Genomic DNA, 19,337 nt, shown 5'->3' with positions numbered 1-19,337 from the left:
CAGGAAAGACCTCATGAGATTTTTGTCTCTTCTAGGGGGCCTTTTTTGACCTGAGTTGGATGCCTACCTCTCTTTTCTCTTAGTACCTGTGTTTACTCTAAGACTGATAGTTCTCAGCTCCACTGTGGTTGTCTGTTTATTTTGTTGTCTCTGCCACCAGACTTATATCTTGGGCGCCAGGTATCAGGTCTTATACAACTTTGTATTACCAGGGCCCAGTACAATGCTTGGAACACAGTAGGTACTCAATAAACATTTGCTGGATGAGTTATACAAGCATTCATTTCATGGTCATATTAATACATATTTACTGAAAGAGAAATTTTTCTAATTTACTATTATGTTAAATTTTGAGAGGTGAATAGTAACAACTAGATTAGCATAAAATTATGATTTTGGCCATGATTATAAAGAGAATGTTTCTAAGGCAACTGAACTTGTACATAATATGGAGTGTCTACAACATGCTAGGCTGTTTTGAGTGTTTAACATTGTATTTAGTTATTTATTTCTCACAAAAACCTTATGGGGGGAAATAGAATTATCTCTACTTCAAAAATTGTGAAAATTGAAAAACTAGGAAATGAACCCAAGTAGTTCTGCTCTAAAAATTCTGAGTTTAATTAGCAGATGCAAACTATTATATATAGAATGGATAAACAGCAAGGTCCTACTGTATAGCACAGGGAAGTATATTCAGTATCTTGTAATAAACCATAATGGAAAGGAATATGAAAAACAATACATATATATATATATGTATAACTGAATCACTTTGCTGTACACCTGAAACTAACACAACATTGTAAATCAACTATACTTGTTTTAATATTTATAATATAAATATTTTATTAGATTTCAATAAAATAAGTTAAAAAAATTTAAAAATGGGCAAAATATTTTCTGTGTTTAACTAGGCTATTTTAATTCGCCATTGTTTATGAGATTTATTATTATTATTGTTGTTGTTATTACATGACCGCATAATAGCATCTTCTAATGAAAACTCATAAATCTTCATCCTGTTGTTTTGTCTGTAAACCGGGAACTTCCCTTCCACCAAAGGCACAGACTCTCCAAGAGGACCCCTAAGTATCTTGGGAAATTGATGCTTTTATGCCTGAGCAACCTCTACTCCATCTACAAAACCGATGAATAATTTGCAATCAACATTTTCCATTACTCATCTTAAATAATCAGGGACTCATTTTTGAGATCGCTTTCCCTAAAAAACGTCCAACTGCACCTCCCAGGTGACTTCTGTGCGCAGACACCCCCCCCCCCCGCAGCTTTCTCGCCCACGAAACTACACTTCCCAGCGGTCTATTCGTTCATCTGCGCGAACTCATCTTTCCCGGCTCCGGGTGGCATCCCGGCAAAGCTAAGGGCGCTTTGCAGGGCGCTGTGGCCTGGAGAAGTAAAGGGCGGACAGGCGAGGCCCTCCCGCGCTCGCGCGTCCCCGAAATGGCCCGGAGGCAGGACGAGCAGAGAGGGGGAGCGCCCTTGATGGCGGAAGGCAAGTCGGACGCAGAGGTTAAGCTCATTCTGTACCACTGGACGCATTCCTTCAGCTCTCAAAAGGTAAAGGCCTCCGCCGGGCGGGCGGTGCGGATCGGGTTTCAGCACCGGGACAGCTCCCTCTGGGTGTTGCCTGGGTAAGCCGGCCCACTTAGAAACAGGCCTCCGACGCCCTAACCCCGGCGGGCGCTCCCTGAGGGGCGGCGGTGCGCCTTGTAGGGGAGCAGAGAGCATCAGTCTGAGGTGCAAAGGCACTACCAGTCGTGAAATGCGACAAAAAATCATCGCTTTCGGTATTTGGGCGGGAGGCCTTGTCTCCGGGGCCGTGGAGAGCGAGGCAGAGGGAAGCGCCTTCCTGTAACCACATCGTCTCGGGTTCCTTCTTTTACTCTTGGTCGCATTCACTCTCTTCAACAGGCCTAGCCTATCTGTTTCAGGTCCTTATTATGGGGAGGACACATCGTAAGGTCTAGGACACCGAGAAAGTATCAGTGATGAAGAGGGTGACTGTGGACTGAATTTAGCCAGTATCCTTTTCATTACTTAATTATCTTTTCTCACTTATAAGAGGAAGACGCTAGAATATATCTCACTTGTTAATTCCAGGAATAGGTATAGTTGAAAAGAATGTTGAAAATATTAATAACTCAGGGAAGCACAAAAGAGCTGCTTGATGGTATCCAGGGATGTCATTTAATTAAAAGCCTCCACGCGTTGTGGTAACCAGTGTGAACTCTTCCAGGTGCGCTTGGTAATTGCTGAAAAGGCATTGAAGTGCGAGGAACATGATGTAAGTCTGCCCCTGAGTGAGCACAATGAGCCCTGGTTTATGCGTTTGAACTCAACTGGAGAAGTGCCCGTCCTTATCCACGGGGAAAACATTATTTGTGAGGCCACTCAGATCATTGATTATCTTGAACAGACTTTCCTGGATGGTAATGTTAAGGCTATTTGTGATTTCTTGGATTTACTTTCAACACGAATATATGTCTTCCTTCCTCCCTTCCTTCCTTCCCTCCTTCCTATTTCCTCCCGTCCTCCCCCCTTTCCTCCCTTCCTCCCCTTTTTTGGGTTTCATGATGGTGGTTTAGTGCCAACAACCTTTTCCATTTCCATAAGCACACAAATATAAAATGGGTCAATAGCATACATTTTGTATAAGCCATTGTAACTCCACTGAAAAGATTTCACGTAAACTACCAATTTTAATGTTGGAACTTTCCTTTTAAATTCACTTGCAAAAAACCCTGCAGGTGTATGGTGTGTGGTGGTGATTTATTAGCCTTGAAGTCAAATTCATAATATTGATTTTAAATGAACAGTATGAAAATCAGTTTCATTTAGTCTACTAAATGGTTCTACCTTAAAAACAATAGGAGGGAAAAGGAGGAATACATCTTAGGCAAGGGAGATTAGAATACTGGTATACTTGGAGATCTTTGCCCTTGTTCCATCTGGATGGTTTGAATTTTATATCTTTTGTGAGGAATTATAGGGCTCACATTTGTACAGTGCTTTCAAGTAATAATCATTTATTGACAGCCTGTTTTGTGTCAGACATTTTATAATTTCTGTTCTAGTCAGTCTTCAAAAAAAACCAACCTGAGATCGGCATGGTAGACTAATGATTCCCCTTTTGTACATGAGGAAAGAGAAACAGAGGGGTTGCCTAAGGTACCATAGCTATTTTATGGCAGATTAGGGCTGGAATGCAAGCCTTTCCAATCCAAACCTTCCTATTGCACGGACCATCTCTCATAGTCATTGCCACTTACGCAGTGTCTTGCTTCTTCCTAATAACAAGCCTCTGAGGTAAACTGTAGCTTCAATATTTGCCCAGGATTGCACAGCTGATCACTGACAGAACTGAGAGAGAACAGAGGGCTCTTAGCTATCAGCTAAGTACTCTTCTGAAAAAGAAGTTGCACGACGAGATCCAGTTACTCTTCATCTGCCACCAGTTATGTGGATGTTAATTGGGCAAGATAAAACCAGAATATAACCCCAAATTACTGGAAGCTGAGAAGGGAACTTATAAGGCCCCCAAAAGTCTGAGGTACTTAGAAGAAAGATAGGTATAGGACCTAAATGGGGGCTGGGGGGGGTTTACCCCAGGGAATTAGATTAGCAGTGGGCTTCCCTTATCCTTAACCCAAGTGTTTAGTTCCCTAAGATTTTGATTGGAGGTGGCCACTGATCTAAACCAAAGGCCACTGATCTAAACTGCTTTTCCATCCATCATTACTTGCTATTCCTTATAAGTCTGAATGCTGGGGACTGCACAGAAAATGGGGGCTAATTGATTTAAGACACTTTTTCTCAATCTTGAGCTTTTTGGAAATGGACAAGTCTGTTGAATAATAATTTGTGTTTCTTGGGAGAAGTGATTATAATAATGTGAATAAGACAAAATAATTGCATAAGAATTCTGCTTTAAATCATCAAAAACTTTAAAAAGATACAGCAAATGAAAATCATGTTTAAATCTTTTGTTAGCATCCCTTGAACTACTATTACGACCATTCTCTTTGTGACATTATCTCTGTGACATGATCTCTCCTGTAAGATATTCAGTAATATACAGTATTACTTTACAGTATAGTAATGTTAATGATTATTAGGCTTCATCAACATTTTTTAGGCTTTTTCTTCTTCTTTGACTATATAATAGCAAAACTGAAATGCATTCGGAGTCCTACTCAAGGTGAATACTGACCTTTTCTTACTACTGTTTATTGAATCAGAGGAGAAGGTACTGTGGGCTAAACATTAAGAGGAAAATATGGAAACTAAGGACTTTAATTCTGGCTGCACCAATAGAATAAGTAGACAATCAAGAATTCTAGCTCTTAGTCTGAAGCTGTCGCAAACTGGTTGCATATCCTTGGTGACCTGACTTTTCTGTTTGTCCTCTTGGATTAGGTGATATAATTTTATCAGTTGCAGAGATAAAGCAAGTCCAATTAACTCTTATTTCACTCTTTCCCATTTCGCAAGGAGAGTAGTCATTCAACTGGAAAGGGTAAAGGAAGATTAAGATTAAGGGAACTAAAACCCATGGTAGATATGAAGACAGTAAGAAAACAGTTATATAAATGCAGGCATCTAGTCTCCAGATGAAGTTTGTGTCAAAGTGTTAAAATAAAAAACAAACATGTAAGCATTATCACAATGATCATTGAGATAATTTGTATTTATCATTAAGAACTCATGGAGATTAGGAAAAGGGCCAGACAAGAGACGGACAAATGTTATCCCAATTGTTAACGAGAGGGGAGGCTGAATTCTAATCCTTGCTACTTAACACGTATTCCATGGACCAGCAGCATTGGTGTCACCTTGGAGCTTGTTAGAAATGCAGAATTCTAGACTCTACTGCAAGTCTCTTGAATCAGAATCTGCATTTTAACAAGATTCCCAAGTGATTCATGTATACATAAAAGTTTGAGAAGCACTACTACAAATTACGGTGCATTAAATAATTGCTTAAGCTTTAAGCAGTGCTATAAATTACTGTCTTTAAGCGTGGCAGAGTTCTAGAATGTGTTGTCAAAAATTTTTAAAGTATATATTTTTTGAGTATCTCGATGAAAAGGAAACAGCTTAAGTTTTACATTACTGGAGAATGTCTTTAACACTTTAAAAAGTGAATCTGTTAGGTGCTGGGCATAGTTCTAGATACAGTGTATCTTGAATTAAGCAGAGCATTTGAGATTAAGTCATATGATACCCCTGTGGAATGAAGGAGCATATATGGCTAGATGAAAGTAATGCACATTTTCCGATGAATAAACCACCATAACGAAGAATATTCATTTATGAATTTCTTATACCATGTTGCTTGTTTAGCTATATTCTCTCATTTCACTTATCCTATGATAATTTTATCACACTTTAATTATTTCAATTACTTGTAGACCACTGTAAGCACCTAAGGTCAGAGACAGTGCCTGTTTCATTAACAACTGTATTCCCAGTGCCTGGTATGGTGACTGTTCTTTAATGGGAGCTTAATAAATACTTTTGAATGACTAAAATGAATGAGTTATTGAAAACAGATGTCAGCCTGGACAGGGATCTCTACTGGTGTTCTTTTAGGCTTTTATTCTCTGACTGAGTTTAACAATTCCATAAATGATTTGAATAAAGACATCGAAGAAACACTATTATACTTGTGGATGTGTGAGCTGTGATAGTTAAAATGATGACTAGCTTATGAACTGCTTCTCATGGAACAATAAAATGGAACAATAACTACGATAAAGTTTAACAAGGCTAAAAGTAGGATATGAATTTTCTTTTAAAAATTCAGCTGCATTAATGAAGGATGGGAGACCTGGCCTGCTAATAAGTTACCAACAAAAGCCAACAATGAAATAAAAGACTAGTGTGATTTCAAGTTGTTTCAAAAGTATAGATTCTCTCTAGAACATGGCAAATTGTGACCTGCTATATTTGAACTGGTTGGAACATGCAGCATTCTGACCAATTATGGATGGAACTTTGAGGAAAGGTGACAAATTAGAATGATAATGAGTGAATGGATTTCATGAGGTGTATAGTTGCCCATGGTTATACAAGAGACTTTAATTAAGTGTATCCATTCATCTAAAGAACAGAGTATAGTCAACTGGCATCTCCTTTGCTCTTATTTGCTATCCTTTATTAGTCTGTCAACTGGGGATTGTACTAAAAATGATGGCTTGCTGACCTGTACACTTTTCTCAACCTTTCTGTATAATCAGTATTTACATATTTACATCCTTTTGGTATATCATAATCTCTTTTAGTGAACTGTAACTTGGCCACTAAATAATAAAAAAAAGTGAGCATGTAATCTCCAGATTATCTGGAAAATTAAAAATGTAAATTGCTAGGAATCTGGCAGCCCAATTAAATTCAGATTTTTAGAAGTTAAAAAAAAAAGAGAGCATGAAATAACTACAAAATACTAGAATATATACTGTTTATTACTGCCAATCAGTGGTAACCTGGAATCAAGGATGTCATATGGTGAATGTTGAATTTTGGTAATTTATTATGTTTTATAACAGTTCTCTGAAGACTATGTCCCATGTCTTATGTCTAGATATATCATTTTAAGTATTCTTAGGAAAAGAATTTGGTTTGGAAATAATCCAAGTATTCTGGTATATATTAAAGTATCACATACTAAGTCTGATTAGGAAATATAAATTTATTTTATAAATACAGTTTTATCAATATATATTGAAAATCAACTCAGATTTTAAAGATAATATTCATTCTGAAATTACTGTTATATTAAAAATATAGTTATTTATGTAAGGAATTTTCAATTATTGTTAAGGTCATAGAATAAATAATTTTATATCTGTTAGTAAAAGGGTCTCATATATAGTTGAATAACATTATACACTTTTTCTCACATCTACTGAAATTGCAGGTTAGCACAAAGGATTGTAACTGAGTGCAGAGAAAATACGGTATATGGTAAGGAAAAGAAAATGAGCCTTTAAAACTCATGATTATGCCAATAAAAGTGGTTTTAAAAAGTAATTTAAAAAAACGTTCTCAGATTTGTTCAATTGTAGTGAACAGGACGGGGTGTTAAAATTACAGAAGTCCTGGTTCTTTATTATGTGTATACAATAATTGGAACAAACTATCTGATCAAGGAATTTTTGGCCCCCAATTATGAATGTTCCTATAAAAGTTTTAAATATACTACCAATTAAAAAGTAGTTAAACATTTAAGGTCTCAGAAAATTCTGGATGTGTATAATGAACTTGTGTAATTTGACATTGTGCTTTTTCTCATCTGTGTTTAGATTTGATCTTCCTAGCTCTGAAGTTATGACAGCCTTGAATTGTAGTCAGTTTGTAACCATATCTTTTGCTTCAGGTCATAATTCATTGTTTACCATTATTATATTTTTAATAGCCTGGTGTATGACTAGTTGAAGGGTACAATTTTGTTCAGCTACATGCTGCATATTATCTTATGTACCAAGGTCATCACTAAGTGCTCTAAGTAAAATAAAAAATCGGCAAAGGGATAGAGATAGAAATGAAGTCTAATCTATTCTCATTGAAGGAAGACCTGACAATTATTCAAATAGACCTAGGGGGTGTCTTTCTAGAGAAAAACAGTCATAATGCCTCCTTTATCTGCCATCACTGGGGAGTGTAGGAAATCAAAGCAGCCAATTTAGGAAAATAATTAAAATGTATGCCTTAAGCCCCTCGATTCTTTTTAGTTTTTGCTCTTGGGGAAACTGAATGTAATTTTTTTAATGGCTCAGGGCCATTGTTATTTTACCCAACAGTACAGGGACTTGAGACTATATGGAGCTGTTGGTCCCCAGTAAATGGTTACAGAATGCTTTTATTGTTTCTTTCTGATTTAGAATTTTGTTCGTTTGTTTTCTCTCTTTGTTGTTTATCACATCTTTCTGCTTTATGTCCATCTGCCTGTTTCTAATTTGATGCCTAAATTTAGGTGCAGTACAAGACCTGCCTTTGTCCCTACTCAGTTCTACAACCTCAGGTCTTATGCCAATGTACTTATTTATTCTTCCAGCTTAGTCACTAATCCTGGCTTCCACTACTGCAACCTTCCACCCCAATGAAGAGTTCCCAGAATTATTCTTATTGCCTGTTTCTCAAACCCTGTAACCCTTCTACTGCTTTCTCACTCCTGATTGAGGTAGAATACCAAGAAAAAATTTTCTCTTTTTAGTGTCCTAACAAAAATGCTTTATGGAAGGACTGGAAAATAAAATGAGAATGAGAGGGAAGTTTTCTGTATAATTCAAAGGAAATTCCCAGTTGTCTTTGGAAAACTCTCTTTCCAGAGGCACTGGACACTTTTGTGTGCTGGTGGCACATTGGATGTGTGATACTGGACAGGGCGTCCTTGAAGAGAGAAAGTGAGCTGGGAAAAGAACATGGGTTCAGTGGGTATCTGATGCTCTGCCTGACCAAGTGTTTTAGGAGATAGTTATCTAGTAATGGAGCACTGAGTAGAAGATTACTTTAGTGCATTCAAATCTTTGGATTCAGACTTGGCCAGATGAACCTTCCCCAGAAAGCAATTGGATGTTGTTTTTCCTGCTTTTATTCTCTTTCCCAGGAAGGAAGTCATATGCTCTTCTGAAGACAAGCCCCCGGCCAGGCACAAGAAAGCAGCCAGAACCAGTAGCTATAAATTTAACCACTTGAGAGGCATTTTAAAATGCCGTATCATTTATGGTTATTAACCTGTGGTTCTTGGACCCCCCAGAACAGTGGTTCTTAAACATTTTGGTTTCAAGGCCCCTTTGTCTTAAAAGTTAATGAGGACATTTGAGAGATTTTGTTTATGTGTTCTATCTATCAATATCTATCAAACTAGAAATTAAAATTGAGAATAGTTTAAAATACAAGAATATACAACCCCACATTCCATTAATGCTAGAGTGATGGAGTTACCACATGTTGTATAAGCTCTGGAAGATACCGTCGTACACGCAAGAGAGAATAAGAGTGAAAAAGCAATTAACATCTTAGTATTACTATAAAAATAGCTTTGACTTGTAGACCCCCTGAGAGTGTCTTCAGGAAGCCCAGGGGTTTTTAGACCGTACTTTGAGAACTTTTACTGCTAGTCATCTGTGAATAGAATTCAGGACATTTGATATCTTAGAGGGGAAAAAATTACATCTTTATTTTTCACTAATTTCAAACAGAAATTTATCATTTCCTTTCATTTCCAATGTAGGCATAATCCAAAGCAATATCAGGAGTGCCTGTGACTTTGTTCATATGTTCATGTGACTGTGATGTATTCATAGCATATCAAGTTATTGCAGATATCTTAAGATATCACTTATGCCCATCACTACTTTGAAATTATGGTAGTTATTAGACCTGCTGCTAGCTTTTGTTAGTGTATTAATAAAAAGACACCCAGGGCTTACCTGGTGGTGCAGTGGTTGAGAATCTGCCTGCCAATGCAGGGGACACGGGTTTGAGCCCTGGTCTGGGAAGATCCCACATGCCGTGGAGCAACTGGGCCCGTGAGCCACAATTACTGAGCCTGCGCGTCTGGAGCCTGTGCTCCTCAACAAGAGAGGCCGCGATAGTGAGAGGCGCACGCACCGTGATGAAGAGTGGCCCCTGCTTGCCACAACTAGAGAAAGCCCTCGCACAGAAACAAAGACCCAACACAGCCGTAAATAAATAAATAAATAAATTTTAAAAAATTAAAAAAAAGACACCCATATTAGTATTTTATAATTTAAAATTACTTTGATAGTTTATTTTAATATAATCAATTTCCTTTGCAATCCTATGTCTTGTATTTTATGCATTTAAGAACATTATTTTGAGAAGAGGTCAGTGGCACACAAAAGGTTAAGAACTCTTTAGAATTTCAAGGAGCTTAGAAGGCCTCCAGTCGGTTATCCTCATGGGAATGTTTACCATGCATTGGTTGGGATCCTGGTGATATTCTGAGATCCTGAAAAGTCAGCAAGGAAGTGTGCTCTAGTTGGGCAAATTCATGGTTGACAAGCAGAATGTAGCTGACACTTCATTCTTGGTCATTCTAATGCAGACTTCAGAATTGGACTCCCAGCAGGGAATTAGACATTTGCCCACTGGTTTGAGGAGTAATCCATATTCTTTTTTCTTAGAGAGTCAAAAATAGCCTGTTGGTTTAAAATCTTGTACTACTTGGTCTGGCATTATGAGATCTTGCCTGAAATCTTACTCTCCAACCAACTCTGAATTGTCAATGCTTATGATTGAGTGTGCGATGCTCAAAAGGATTCCAAATTAAATAAATAACTCAAACTAAATGAATAAGTGAATAAGCAAAAAAGAAATGAATAGAGTTGAGGTCATTCTTTTCACCTGTTAGATTAATAAGCTTGTTGGCATTTTTTTTTTAGGGGAAGTTTGAGAGTCAGAAGTGGGAATAGATTCTGTCTGTAGGGACTTAGCCCTGACCTTTGGATCACATGGTTCATTTTTATTCTTCTTGAATAGTCTCTGAGAAGTAAACCCTTTGAAGATGTTACAATGATGTAACAAAACTGAGCACTGCATTAGGAGTTAATGACTTTGGTTCTTGGTCTGCCTCTAATTAGCTGTGGGATCTTGGGAGAATGTCTCAGCCTATATACCTCAGTGTCCTCATTAACTGCTACAGAGCTTCTGCAGCTCAAATATTCTATAATAACTAGCAATTTGGGTATATATTAATTCATTAATTGAAATTTATTCAACACCTACTATAAGCCAAACATTATACTGGGCGCTGGGATTCAACAAAGAACAATACATAGTCCCTGCCCTTAAGGAGTCTATAGTCTAGAGTTTAACCAGCAAATGAAGGTTTATGTAGAACCCACTTTCCAGAGATAAAATATTAGAAATTGCTGGTGAATTCCATGAAGATGATCAGTTCCCATTCGCATAGCATCAATGGGATCACTCTTGGTATTAACTGGAGCCTGGGAAAGTGTGGTCCCTGATCATCTTTCCATAATGAGCCTTCATTCACTTAACCAACATTTACCAAGGGCCTAAAATGTATGAGACACTATGCTAGACTCCGGATCATACGTTCCTTGCCCTGAAGGGGTTTATGGGGCAAAAAGATACAAACAACTAATTAAGGTGATAAGGGCTATAATGGAGTATGTACAGAGTATTTTGCATGTACAGAGGAAGGCACACTTGACTTAGTCAGATGTTGGTAGTTGTGGAAGGTTGGGGAAATTTCTGCAGAGGAGTTGGCATAAAAAACTAGACCTTGAGAGTAGTGATTTGCAAGGTGGAGAAGTGTGATTGTGGTTTGGGAATCTGGTCTGGTACCTCAGTCCAATTCAAATTTTGAATGTCTGGGCTGGAGAGATAGCATCCTTTAAATCCCTTCATATAATACTGAAAATGTTAAGGTAGAGGGGCTGGAGTTTTTGTTTCTTGCTTTTGGATGTAACATCTCATTTGTAACTTTTCCTTCAATGTTTGTGTATGTGTTTGTGTGTGTATTTTAGAAAAAACACCCAGGTTAATGCCTGATAAAGGAAGCATGTATTACCCACGGGTACAGCATTATCGAGAACTACTTGACTCCTTGCCCATGGATGCCTATACACATGGCTGCATTTTACATCCTGAGCTAACTGTGGACTCCATGATCCCAGCTTATGCAACAACAAGGATTCGCAGTATGTAAAGATCTTAAAGACCTGGAATTCTGTATCAAGTTTCTTTTAATTCATTTTTGAGACCTAGCACACCTCAGGAAGACTTGGGGGCGGGGTTGTTGAGTTTGCCTCATGGACGTGCATGTTATATATCGATCCACGCACCAGTCAGATGAATCTGTGCTTCAGCTGTTCAGCTGGACATTTATTGTCTACAGGACCTGATTTTCCAGCTCTTGGCCTTGAGGGCCAATCTTAAATAAAACTCAGAAGAGTGGCCTGTGGAAAAGTAGAGAACATAACATGTTCTCATGGACAAATAGACTAGGAAATAAGGAAAGCTGGGATCTGCTGGGAGTTATGGGCGACTGAGTTCACATTTCTGGTCCTTAATTTTTGTTTCATTATGTGAAGAGCTGGGCTACAGGCTGTCTACCCATTACTCTTCCTCTGAGTTTAGTGATCAGAGATTCACTGAGGTTGAGCTGTAACCTCCAGCTCTCTCGTTCCTCCTGCTCTGAGGGTAGGGAAGGGTCAGTGCATGGGATACAAAGATACAAACAACTAATTAAGGTGAGGAGGAGGTGTGCTCCATGGCCCAGGGGATTGGGAAGGGAAGGGGCTGTGATCAGACCGGGGTTTTTTTTTTTGCGGTACGCGGGCCTCTCACTGTTGTGGCCTGGCCTGTTGTGGAGCACAGGCTCCGGATGCGCAGGCTCAGCGGCCACGGCTCACGGGCCCAGCCGCTCCGTAGCATGTGGGATCTTCCTGGACCGGGGCACGAACCTGCGTCCCCTGCATTGGCAGGCGGACTCTCAACCACTGCGCCACCAGGGAAGCCCCCGGACCGGGGGTTTTGACCAGGAACACTCACACCCAGAACTTCGATTCCAGAAAGCACGTTCTTTCTGTTGCATCCTACCTCGCCTTTACAGTTCTCTTACTGATGCTATTTTACTTTCTTTTCGACCCCCTCCTCCTCACTCCTCTCCTCTTGCCTTCCCTGCCCTGCTCTCCCTCCCTCCCTCCATTTTTCTCCTCCCTCTTCCAGCTTCTCACCTTCCTCCTGTTCCTCCGCCTTCTCCTCAGAAATACTCATTATATGATTTGAAACAAGTATTCTGATTATATTTCCCTAGAGTAAATATTTCTCTAAATAAGGCTTTTTCCTTCCCTTTCCATAGAAATTTATTACAGAAAACTTGGAAGGTATTGAAAGGTAGAACTACCCTGCTCAAGCACTTATGATGTGCTGGGCTTTGTGTTCAATGCTTTTCCACGGTGCCTCCCATTTCATTCTCAGCCTGTGCGGCAGATACTCTGAGAGCTCCATTTTATTTTATTATTTATTTACCCAGATTCTAGTTTTATTTCCTGGGAATTGTTAATGGGCTTTGCCACGACAAGGTTCTACCCGTCTTTCTCTCTAGCAGCTCCCACCTACTGCGATAAGCGGCAGGGTCCTTTGATGCAGAGGAACAACGTAGAGGTAGAAACCCCCTTTTAAGAGGACAATGAAAGGATCAAGATGGGTGTTTAGTTTTCTTATTTTCCTGATTCATTCTTCTTAGTAATATAATAGCTGAAAGGTCACCCTTATAGTTTAGGAAAGTCAGAATGTTACAAGTGAGAGAGGATCTTCAGAAAAAGAGTAGAGAGTCACTAGGAAGAAAAGAACAACTGGTTGCTCCAGTGAGTGTGTGTGTTTGTGTGTGTGTGTGTGTGAGAGAGAGAGAGACAACGTGTGTGCATAGGGGATCTCATGCATTAAACATTTTTTTTAACAGAGTGCAGTATTTATTTATTTAGACTTTGTAGTGTTTTTTTTTTAAACAGCTTTATTGGAGTATAATTGCTTTACGATGATGTGTTAGTTTCTGCTTTATAACAAAGTGAATCAGCTATACTTATACATATATCCCCATATCTCCTCCTTCTTGTGTCTCCCTCCCACTCTTCCTATCCTACCCCTCTAGGTGGTCACAAAGCACCAGATAGCTCCATTTTCAAAGTGAGGAAACTGAGGCACACAGAGGGGGAGTCTGAGGCAGAGGAAGGGCACGACCCCCAGGGCTTATGCTCTTACCATTGAGTTTCCCTGCTTTGCTTTGTTTCTTGTATGGAAGGGAGGAAATAATTTTCTGTGTCAAAAATGATTTTGTTATCAGGCCAAATTGGTAACACAGAGTCTGAGCTGAAAAAACTTGCCGAAGAAAACCCAGATTTACAAGAGGCGTACATTGCAAAACAGAAGCGACTTCAGGTAAGTAAACCGGGCTGTCCTCAACTGACATCCACTGTTTGTATTAAATGTTCTACTTTTTGTACAGTATCACTATTTTTTAGAACATCTTCTATTAAATATCGCAAGTCACCAGAACACATGTTACCTTTGGCTTATGCTCTGCTTTTAGAAAGAATTTGTCTTTATTAGATTTGATATTCAGACCTAATGACAATTGCTTAAAAAGCAGTCATTGCTCATGCTGGTTGCCAAGGAAACTTATAAAATGTAAAAGCAAGTTAATAAAATATCCTAGGAAGCTGTCATTTCAGGTATTTTTCCACTTTGAGGCAGCTAGACCTCTGTCTATGACTTTTTTATACCAATAAAGCTACCGGCGAGTTTTTTTTTTTTTTAATACATATACCCCACATGCCTTCAGTTTTTTTCCTTTGTGCCTTTTGATCCCCTTCACCCATTTCCCCAACCCCTCACCCCCCTGCCTCTGGCAACCACCAGTCTGTTCTCTGCATCTATGAGCTTGGTTATTTGTTTGTTTTTAGATTCCACCAATAAGAGAGATCATATGGGATTTGTCTTTCTCTGGTTGACTTATTTCACTTAGCGTAGTGCCCTCAAGGTCCATCCACATTTTTGCAAATGGCAAAATTTCAGTCTTTTAATAGCTGAAAAATATTCCATTCTATATATACAAATCACAATTCTTTAATCCCTTCATCTACTGATGAACACTTAGGTTGTTTCCATGTTTTGGCTATTGTAAATAATTTTGCAATGAACATAAGAGTGCAGATATCTTTCGAGTTAGTGTTTTTGTTTTTCTTTGGCTAAATACCCAGAAGTAGAATTGCTGGATTATATGTTAGTTCTATATGTAATTTTTTGAGGAACCTCCATACTATGTTCCATGGTGGCTGCACCAATTTACATTCCCACCAACAGAACACAAGTGTTGCCCATTCTCCACATCCTTGTCAACACTTGTGATTTCTTGACTTTTTGATAATAGCCATTCTGACAGGGGTGAGGTGATATCTTATTGTGGTTTTGATTTGTTTTCCCTGATGATTTACAATGTTGAGCATCTTTTCATGTACCTATTGGCCATTGTATGTCTTCTTTGGAAAAATGTCTATCCAGATCTTCTGCCCATTTTCAAATTGGATTGTTTGTTTGTTTGCTATTGAGTTATATGAGCTCTTTATAGATTTTGAATATTAGCCCCTTATCAGATATATGATTTTTAAGTATTTGCTCCCACTTAGTCCGTTGCCTTTTCATTTTGTCGATGGGTTCCTTTACTGTGCAGAAAGAAGCTTTTTAGTTTAATGTAGTCACACTTGTTTATTTTTGCTTTTGTTGCTTTCGCTTCTAGTGTCAGATTAAAAAAATCATTGCCAAGACTAAGTCAGTGAGCTTACCGCCTGTGTTTTCTTCTAGGAGTTTTATGGTTTCGGGTCTTACTTTCAAGTCTTAAATCCATTTTGAGTTAATGCATTTTGATGTGTCTGCCTCCTGAGGAGCAGGTCTTTGCTTCATCAGTTAGAGTCAGCCTTTCTCTTTCTGCTGATTCTTTCCTCCAGCAAACTGTGTAAGCTTCTCCCACGTTGAAAATCTAACAAACGTCAGCCCTCCCAATCCTGCCTCTACTTCCCAGCCTCCTTTATTCTACACAAGCTAAATAAGTGAGCTTCTCCAGAGAAACGCCTGCTCACACAGCACGCCTTACTCTCCACCTGCTCTTTAACTCACTGCATTCAGATTCCTCTCGCATCTCTGAGCCCTCAGTTATTCATTTGTTGAAGGCTGTTGACATTGTATTCTGGAGTTGGGCATGAGAGGAGTCTTCGTGCCCCTCATATTCTTTTTTTTTTTTTTTTTTGCGGTACGCGGGCCTCTCACTGTTGTGGCCTCTCCCGTTGCGGAGCACAGGCTCCGGACGTGCAGGCTCAGTGGCCATGGCTCACGGGCCCAGCCGCTCCGCGGCATGTGGGATCTTCCCAGACCGGGGCTCGAACCTGCGTCCCCTGCATCGGCAGGCAGACTCTCAACCACTGCGCCACCAGGGAAGCCCAACCCCTCATATTCTTTGCCCTCTCTGATCATTTGGTTCCACAGGAGTTGCCAGTGAACAGTGGGTCTGACCCCTGGGATATTTTCACAGCCAGGACATTTTCTGTCAGGTTTGCTTTTGCTTTAACAAAGTTATTCTATTTCTTCTCATTGTCTAGAATAAACAGGCTCCAACTCTGCACGAGTTTGTGTCTGTTCTGCTCTACACTGATTATTTTTACAGGCATAAATAACCTATAAGTTATTTTTGTTAATTAGTCCAAGCTCCTTGACCACGACAATGTCAAATATTTGAAGAAAATTCTTGATGAGTTGGAAAAAGTCTTGGATCAGGTTGAAACTGAGTTGCAAAGAAGAAATGAAGAAACCCCAGGTAGGTTCCCATTTGTGTCCTTTTTCTCTTTTTCTGGACATCAGGGGTATTTATGGGAACATTCTTAGGTTTCACCAAAAACATTCTGTAATCTGTTTTTAATTGTTAGTACTCATGGGCAGTTTAAATTATGACAGCAACAATACTAGGTGTCAAATTCAGCAAAACCCAGGTGTCTAATTGTAACTCTGCATCTATGTGAAATATGACTGGTGAAGAATTTTTCTGCACAATTTAAGTTATGCTTCGTAGATTCCTACCTGGCCTGTTTCACAAATTTTAATTGAAGTGGTTAGTTTGGTTGAATACCCTGAGTACCTGCTTGAATGCTCCCTCTAGTTTTTTCCTTAGGCAGGGGGAAAAACTGCAAATTGAAGTAAAGTATAACATGGGAGCCAGCCTGTGCGTATGTGCAGGCTGGCTGGTGAGCATCCACCTGCTACACCTGTGAACCTGGCTTCACGATGAAGCCCAGGTGCAGACATATGGACCATCTGCACTATTCTGATTGACAACAAAGTTAAAGACTATTTTACCTGAAACTTGCTTCACAGTAGGGACTTTCTTCTGTTTTAAATAAGTAACTAAAAACAACACCTGCTGAGTGACATACGGACTTTCCTAAAGTACACCTGTCATTTTCTTAACCCAGAAGGAAATATCTGTTAACTCCTTTGGCTTGGAGGCTCTCAACCCCTCAAAATGATAGACAGGCTTTGAGCTCAAGTGGCACAGTCACTAGTGGCACTGACAGATGTCACACAAGTCTCCCCTAGCTTGGGATACATTTGCATGGACTTTTTTTTTTTTAAAGCATAGAATTACTTGCTGAGTATTGTCAAGAAAATGTACCACGGCCTTCATCTTTTGCTACACTCACCCTTGCCGTCAAGACTAAGACCAAAGATGCCAACCAAAGTTTATTTGTACAGTGCTTGCCCCTTATCCTCCATGTCCCTTTCTCTAATTAGAAGAGGGCCGCCAGCCATGGCTCTGCGGGGAATCCTTCACGTTGGCTGACATCTCGCTTGCTGTTACACTGCATCGACTGAAGTTCCTGGGGTTTGCGAGGAGAAACTGGGGAAATGGAAAGCGACCGAACTTGGAAACCTATTACGAGCGTGTCTTGAAGAGAAAAACATTTAACAAGGTTTTAGGACATGTCAACAATATATTAATCTCTGCAGTGTTGCCAACCGCATTCCGGGTGGCCAAGAAAAGGGCCCCAAAAGTTCTTGGCACCATCCTTGTGGTTGGTTTTCTTGCAGGAATGGGATATTTTGCTTTTACTCTTTTCAGAAAGAGACTTGGCAGCATGATATTAGTGCTCAGACCCAGACCAAATTATTTCTAGGCTTGTGGGGATCTGGTGGCGGCAACTCATCTAGCCATTCAACTAGACCCTTCTCCACTCTTCCGGGCCCAGTGAAGAATGACCCTGGGCAGCTAGTAAAAAGCATAATTTACTTCACTCTTTGGCTAGTTTCTGCAGGGAGAGGAGGCAATGAAGATGTTTTTGTGGGCTGGTAACTTTGAGAGGACTTATTTGCAAACCTGAACTAATTCATCCTTAAAACATGTGCAAAGTCAAGATATGTGAATGTTGACAGAGAATAGACCTTTCGCTCAAAATGTCAGTTCAAGTTCTGGGATATTTTGGGGGAGAAGTTTATTATTATGAGCAGACAGTAATAATAACCTATGATTGCCCGTAGCTCTTCATCTGAGACTATCTGGGTGTGTTGAGTGTTGAATAGTTAGCAGTATTTTCTCCTGGAATTCAGAAATCATCTTTGTTACTCAACACAGGAGTTCAGATAGCAGCAGGGCACAGCAGTGTTTCATACTCTCACTGTTAGCTTTAGGCAGAAATAAGGGAGGCAAAGGGACAAAGAAGGGGGAAAAGGGAGAATGAAGTCTATATAATGATGACAATAGAAGGCAACTTCCAGGTGCCTCCGATGCCACTCATGGCTGCCCGTCCCCTTAGTAAACATTATATTTGACTACTAGTGGCTACAGCCCGTGCATCCTCCTGTAACTGAGGACCTTGGAAAAAGAGGACTGGGGAGTTACTGCGGGGAGTTGGCTGGAGAAAACCCTGGGCTTTACACTTACAGCACCTAATCTGACCTTAGTGTTCATTTTAAATGCGCATAAATCACAGTCACTAATTTATTAAAATTAACTGATTACCTCCTTGGGCATGAGATGCCTACTGGAACATGTGTGACTAGCATTTACATGAAACTCTTAAATGTCCTCATGGTTCCCCAATTCGAAGGTGCCTGTTGTGAACAGTCACTGGGAGTCTTGGCCTCTCCAGCCCTTTTGTGCCCACAGGTGTCATTTAGGTGAATGTCCCAGGTAACTGCTAGCATGGCATGTGGCTCGGGAGTGGGTATTTTGTTGATCTGGGAGTGTTAAATAGGCTCATTCTGCATTTAGGGCGGCTTGTGTGTTAATGCAAAAACTGTTGTCTAAACGTTGCATCTATTGATTATCATCAACAAAGCCTTAAAAGGTTACAGGGAAGGAGAAAATCTAGTCTTGATCCTTGGCAATTAATTTAGGGGAGATGAAATAAGTCGATAGATAGTGATTCCACCTATATTCCTTCATGTATGTCTGGGCACTGTAGGGGGTGCCTCAGTCCTTCTGGAAGGGAAAAACCCTGTGTGTCCCATGAACAATAATGGAACTGCAAGATACAGTTTGTGCCCAGGAAGAATCTTTCCTGGTGACAGGAAGGTGGAGTTTCTCTGGAGTTGGCCAGAAAGGTGTGGGGAGCAGTGTTAGGTGTGACGGGAAGTGTGTGTGGGGAATGGTGAGCTAAGGTTCCAGCGAACAGCAGAAGCTTGCTTGGACTGCCTCAGATGGGCTGTGCAGATGGCCAAAGAATGTACCTACCAACTTTTTCATTAACAGGAAACAGTCATACCTACTAAAC

General features: G+C 39.8%; 1 protein-coding gene across 1 annotated transcript; it reads left to right on the top strand.

The window, feature by feature from the left end:
• Positions 1-1,391: 1,391 nt before the first annotated feature.
• On the top strand, positions 1,392-17,741 carry GDAP1 (ganglioside induced differentiation associated protein 1; the record flags this gene model as incomplete). Its single annotated transcript, XM_082601543.1, has 6 exons — positions 1,392-1,581; positions 2,261-2,453; positions 11,544-11,717; positions 13,865-13,959; positions 16,273-16,387; positions 17,359-17,741. The coding sequence occupies exons 1-6, from the start codon at positions 1,465-1,467 to the stop codon at positions 17,739-17,741; spliced, it is 1,077 nt and encodes a 358-aa protein (XP_082457669.1). The 5' UTR covers positions 1,392-1,464.
• Positions 17,742-19,337: the final 1,596 nt, after the last annotated feature.

This window comes from Mesoplodon mirus, assembly GCF_964341445.2.
Source record: "Mesoplodon mirus genome assembly, chromosome: 16".
NCBI lineage: Eukaryota > Metazoa > Chordata > Mammalia > Artiodactyla > Ziphiidae > Mesoplodon > Mesoplodon mirus.
The sequence above is the reverse complement of the archived record's forward strand: the minus strand, read 5'-3'. Positions and strand labels throughout refer to the sequence as shown.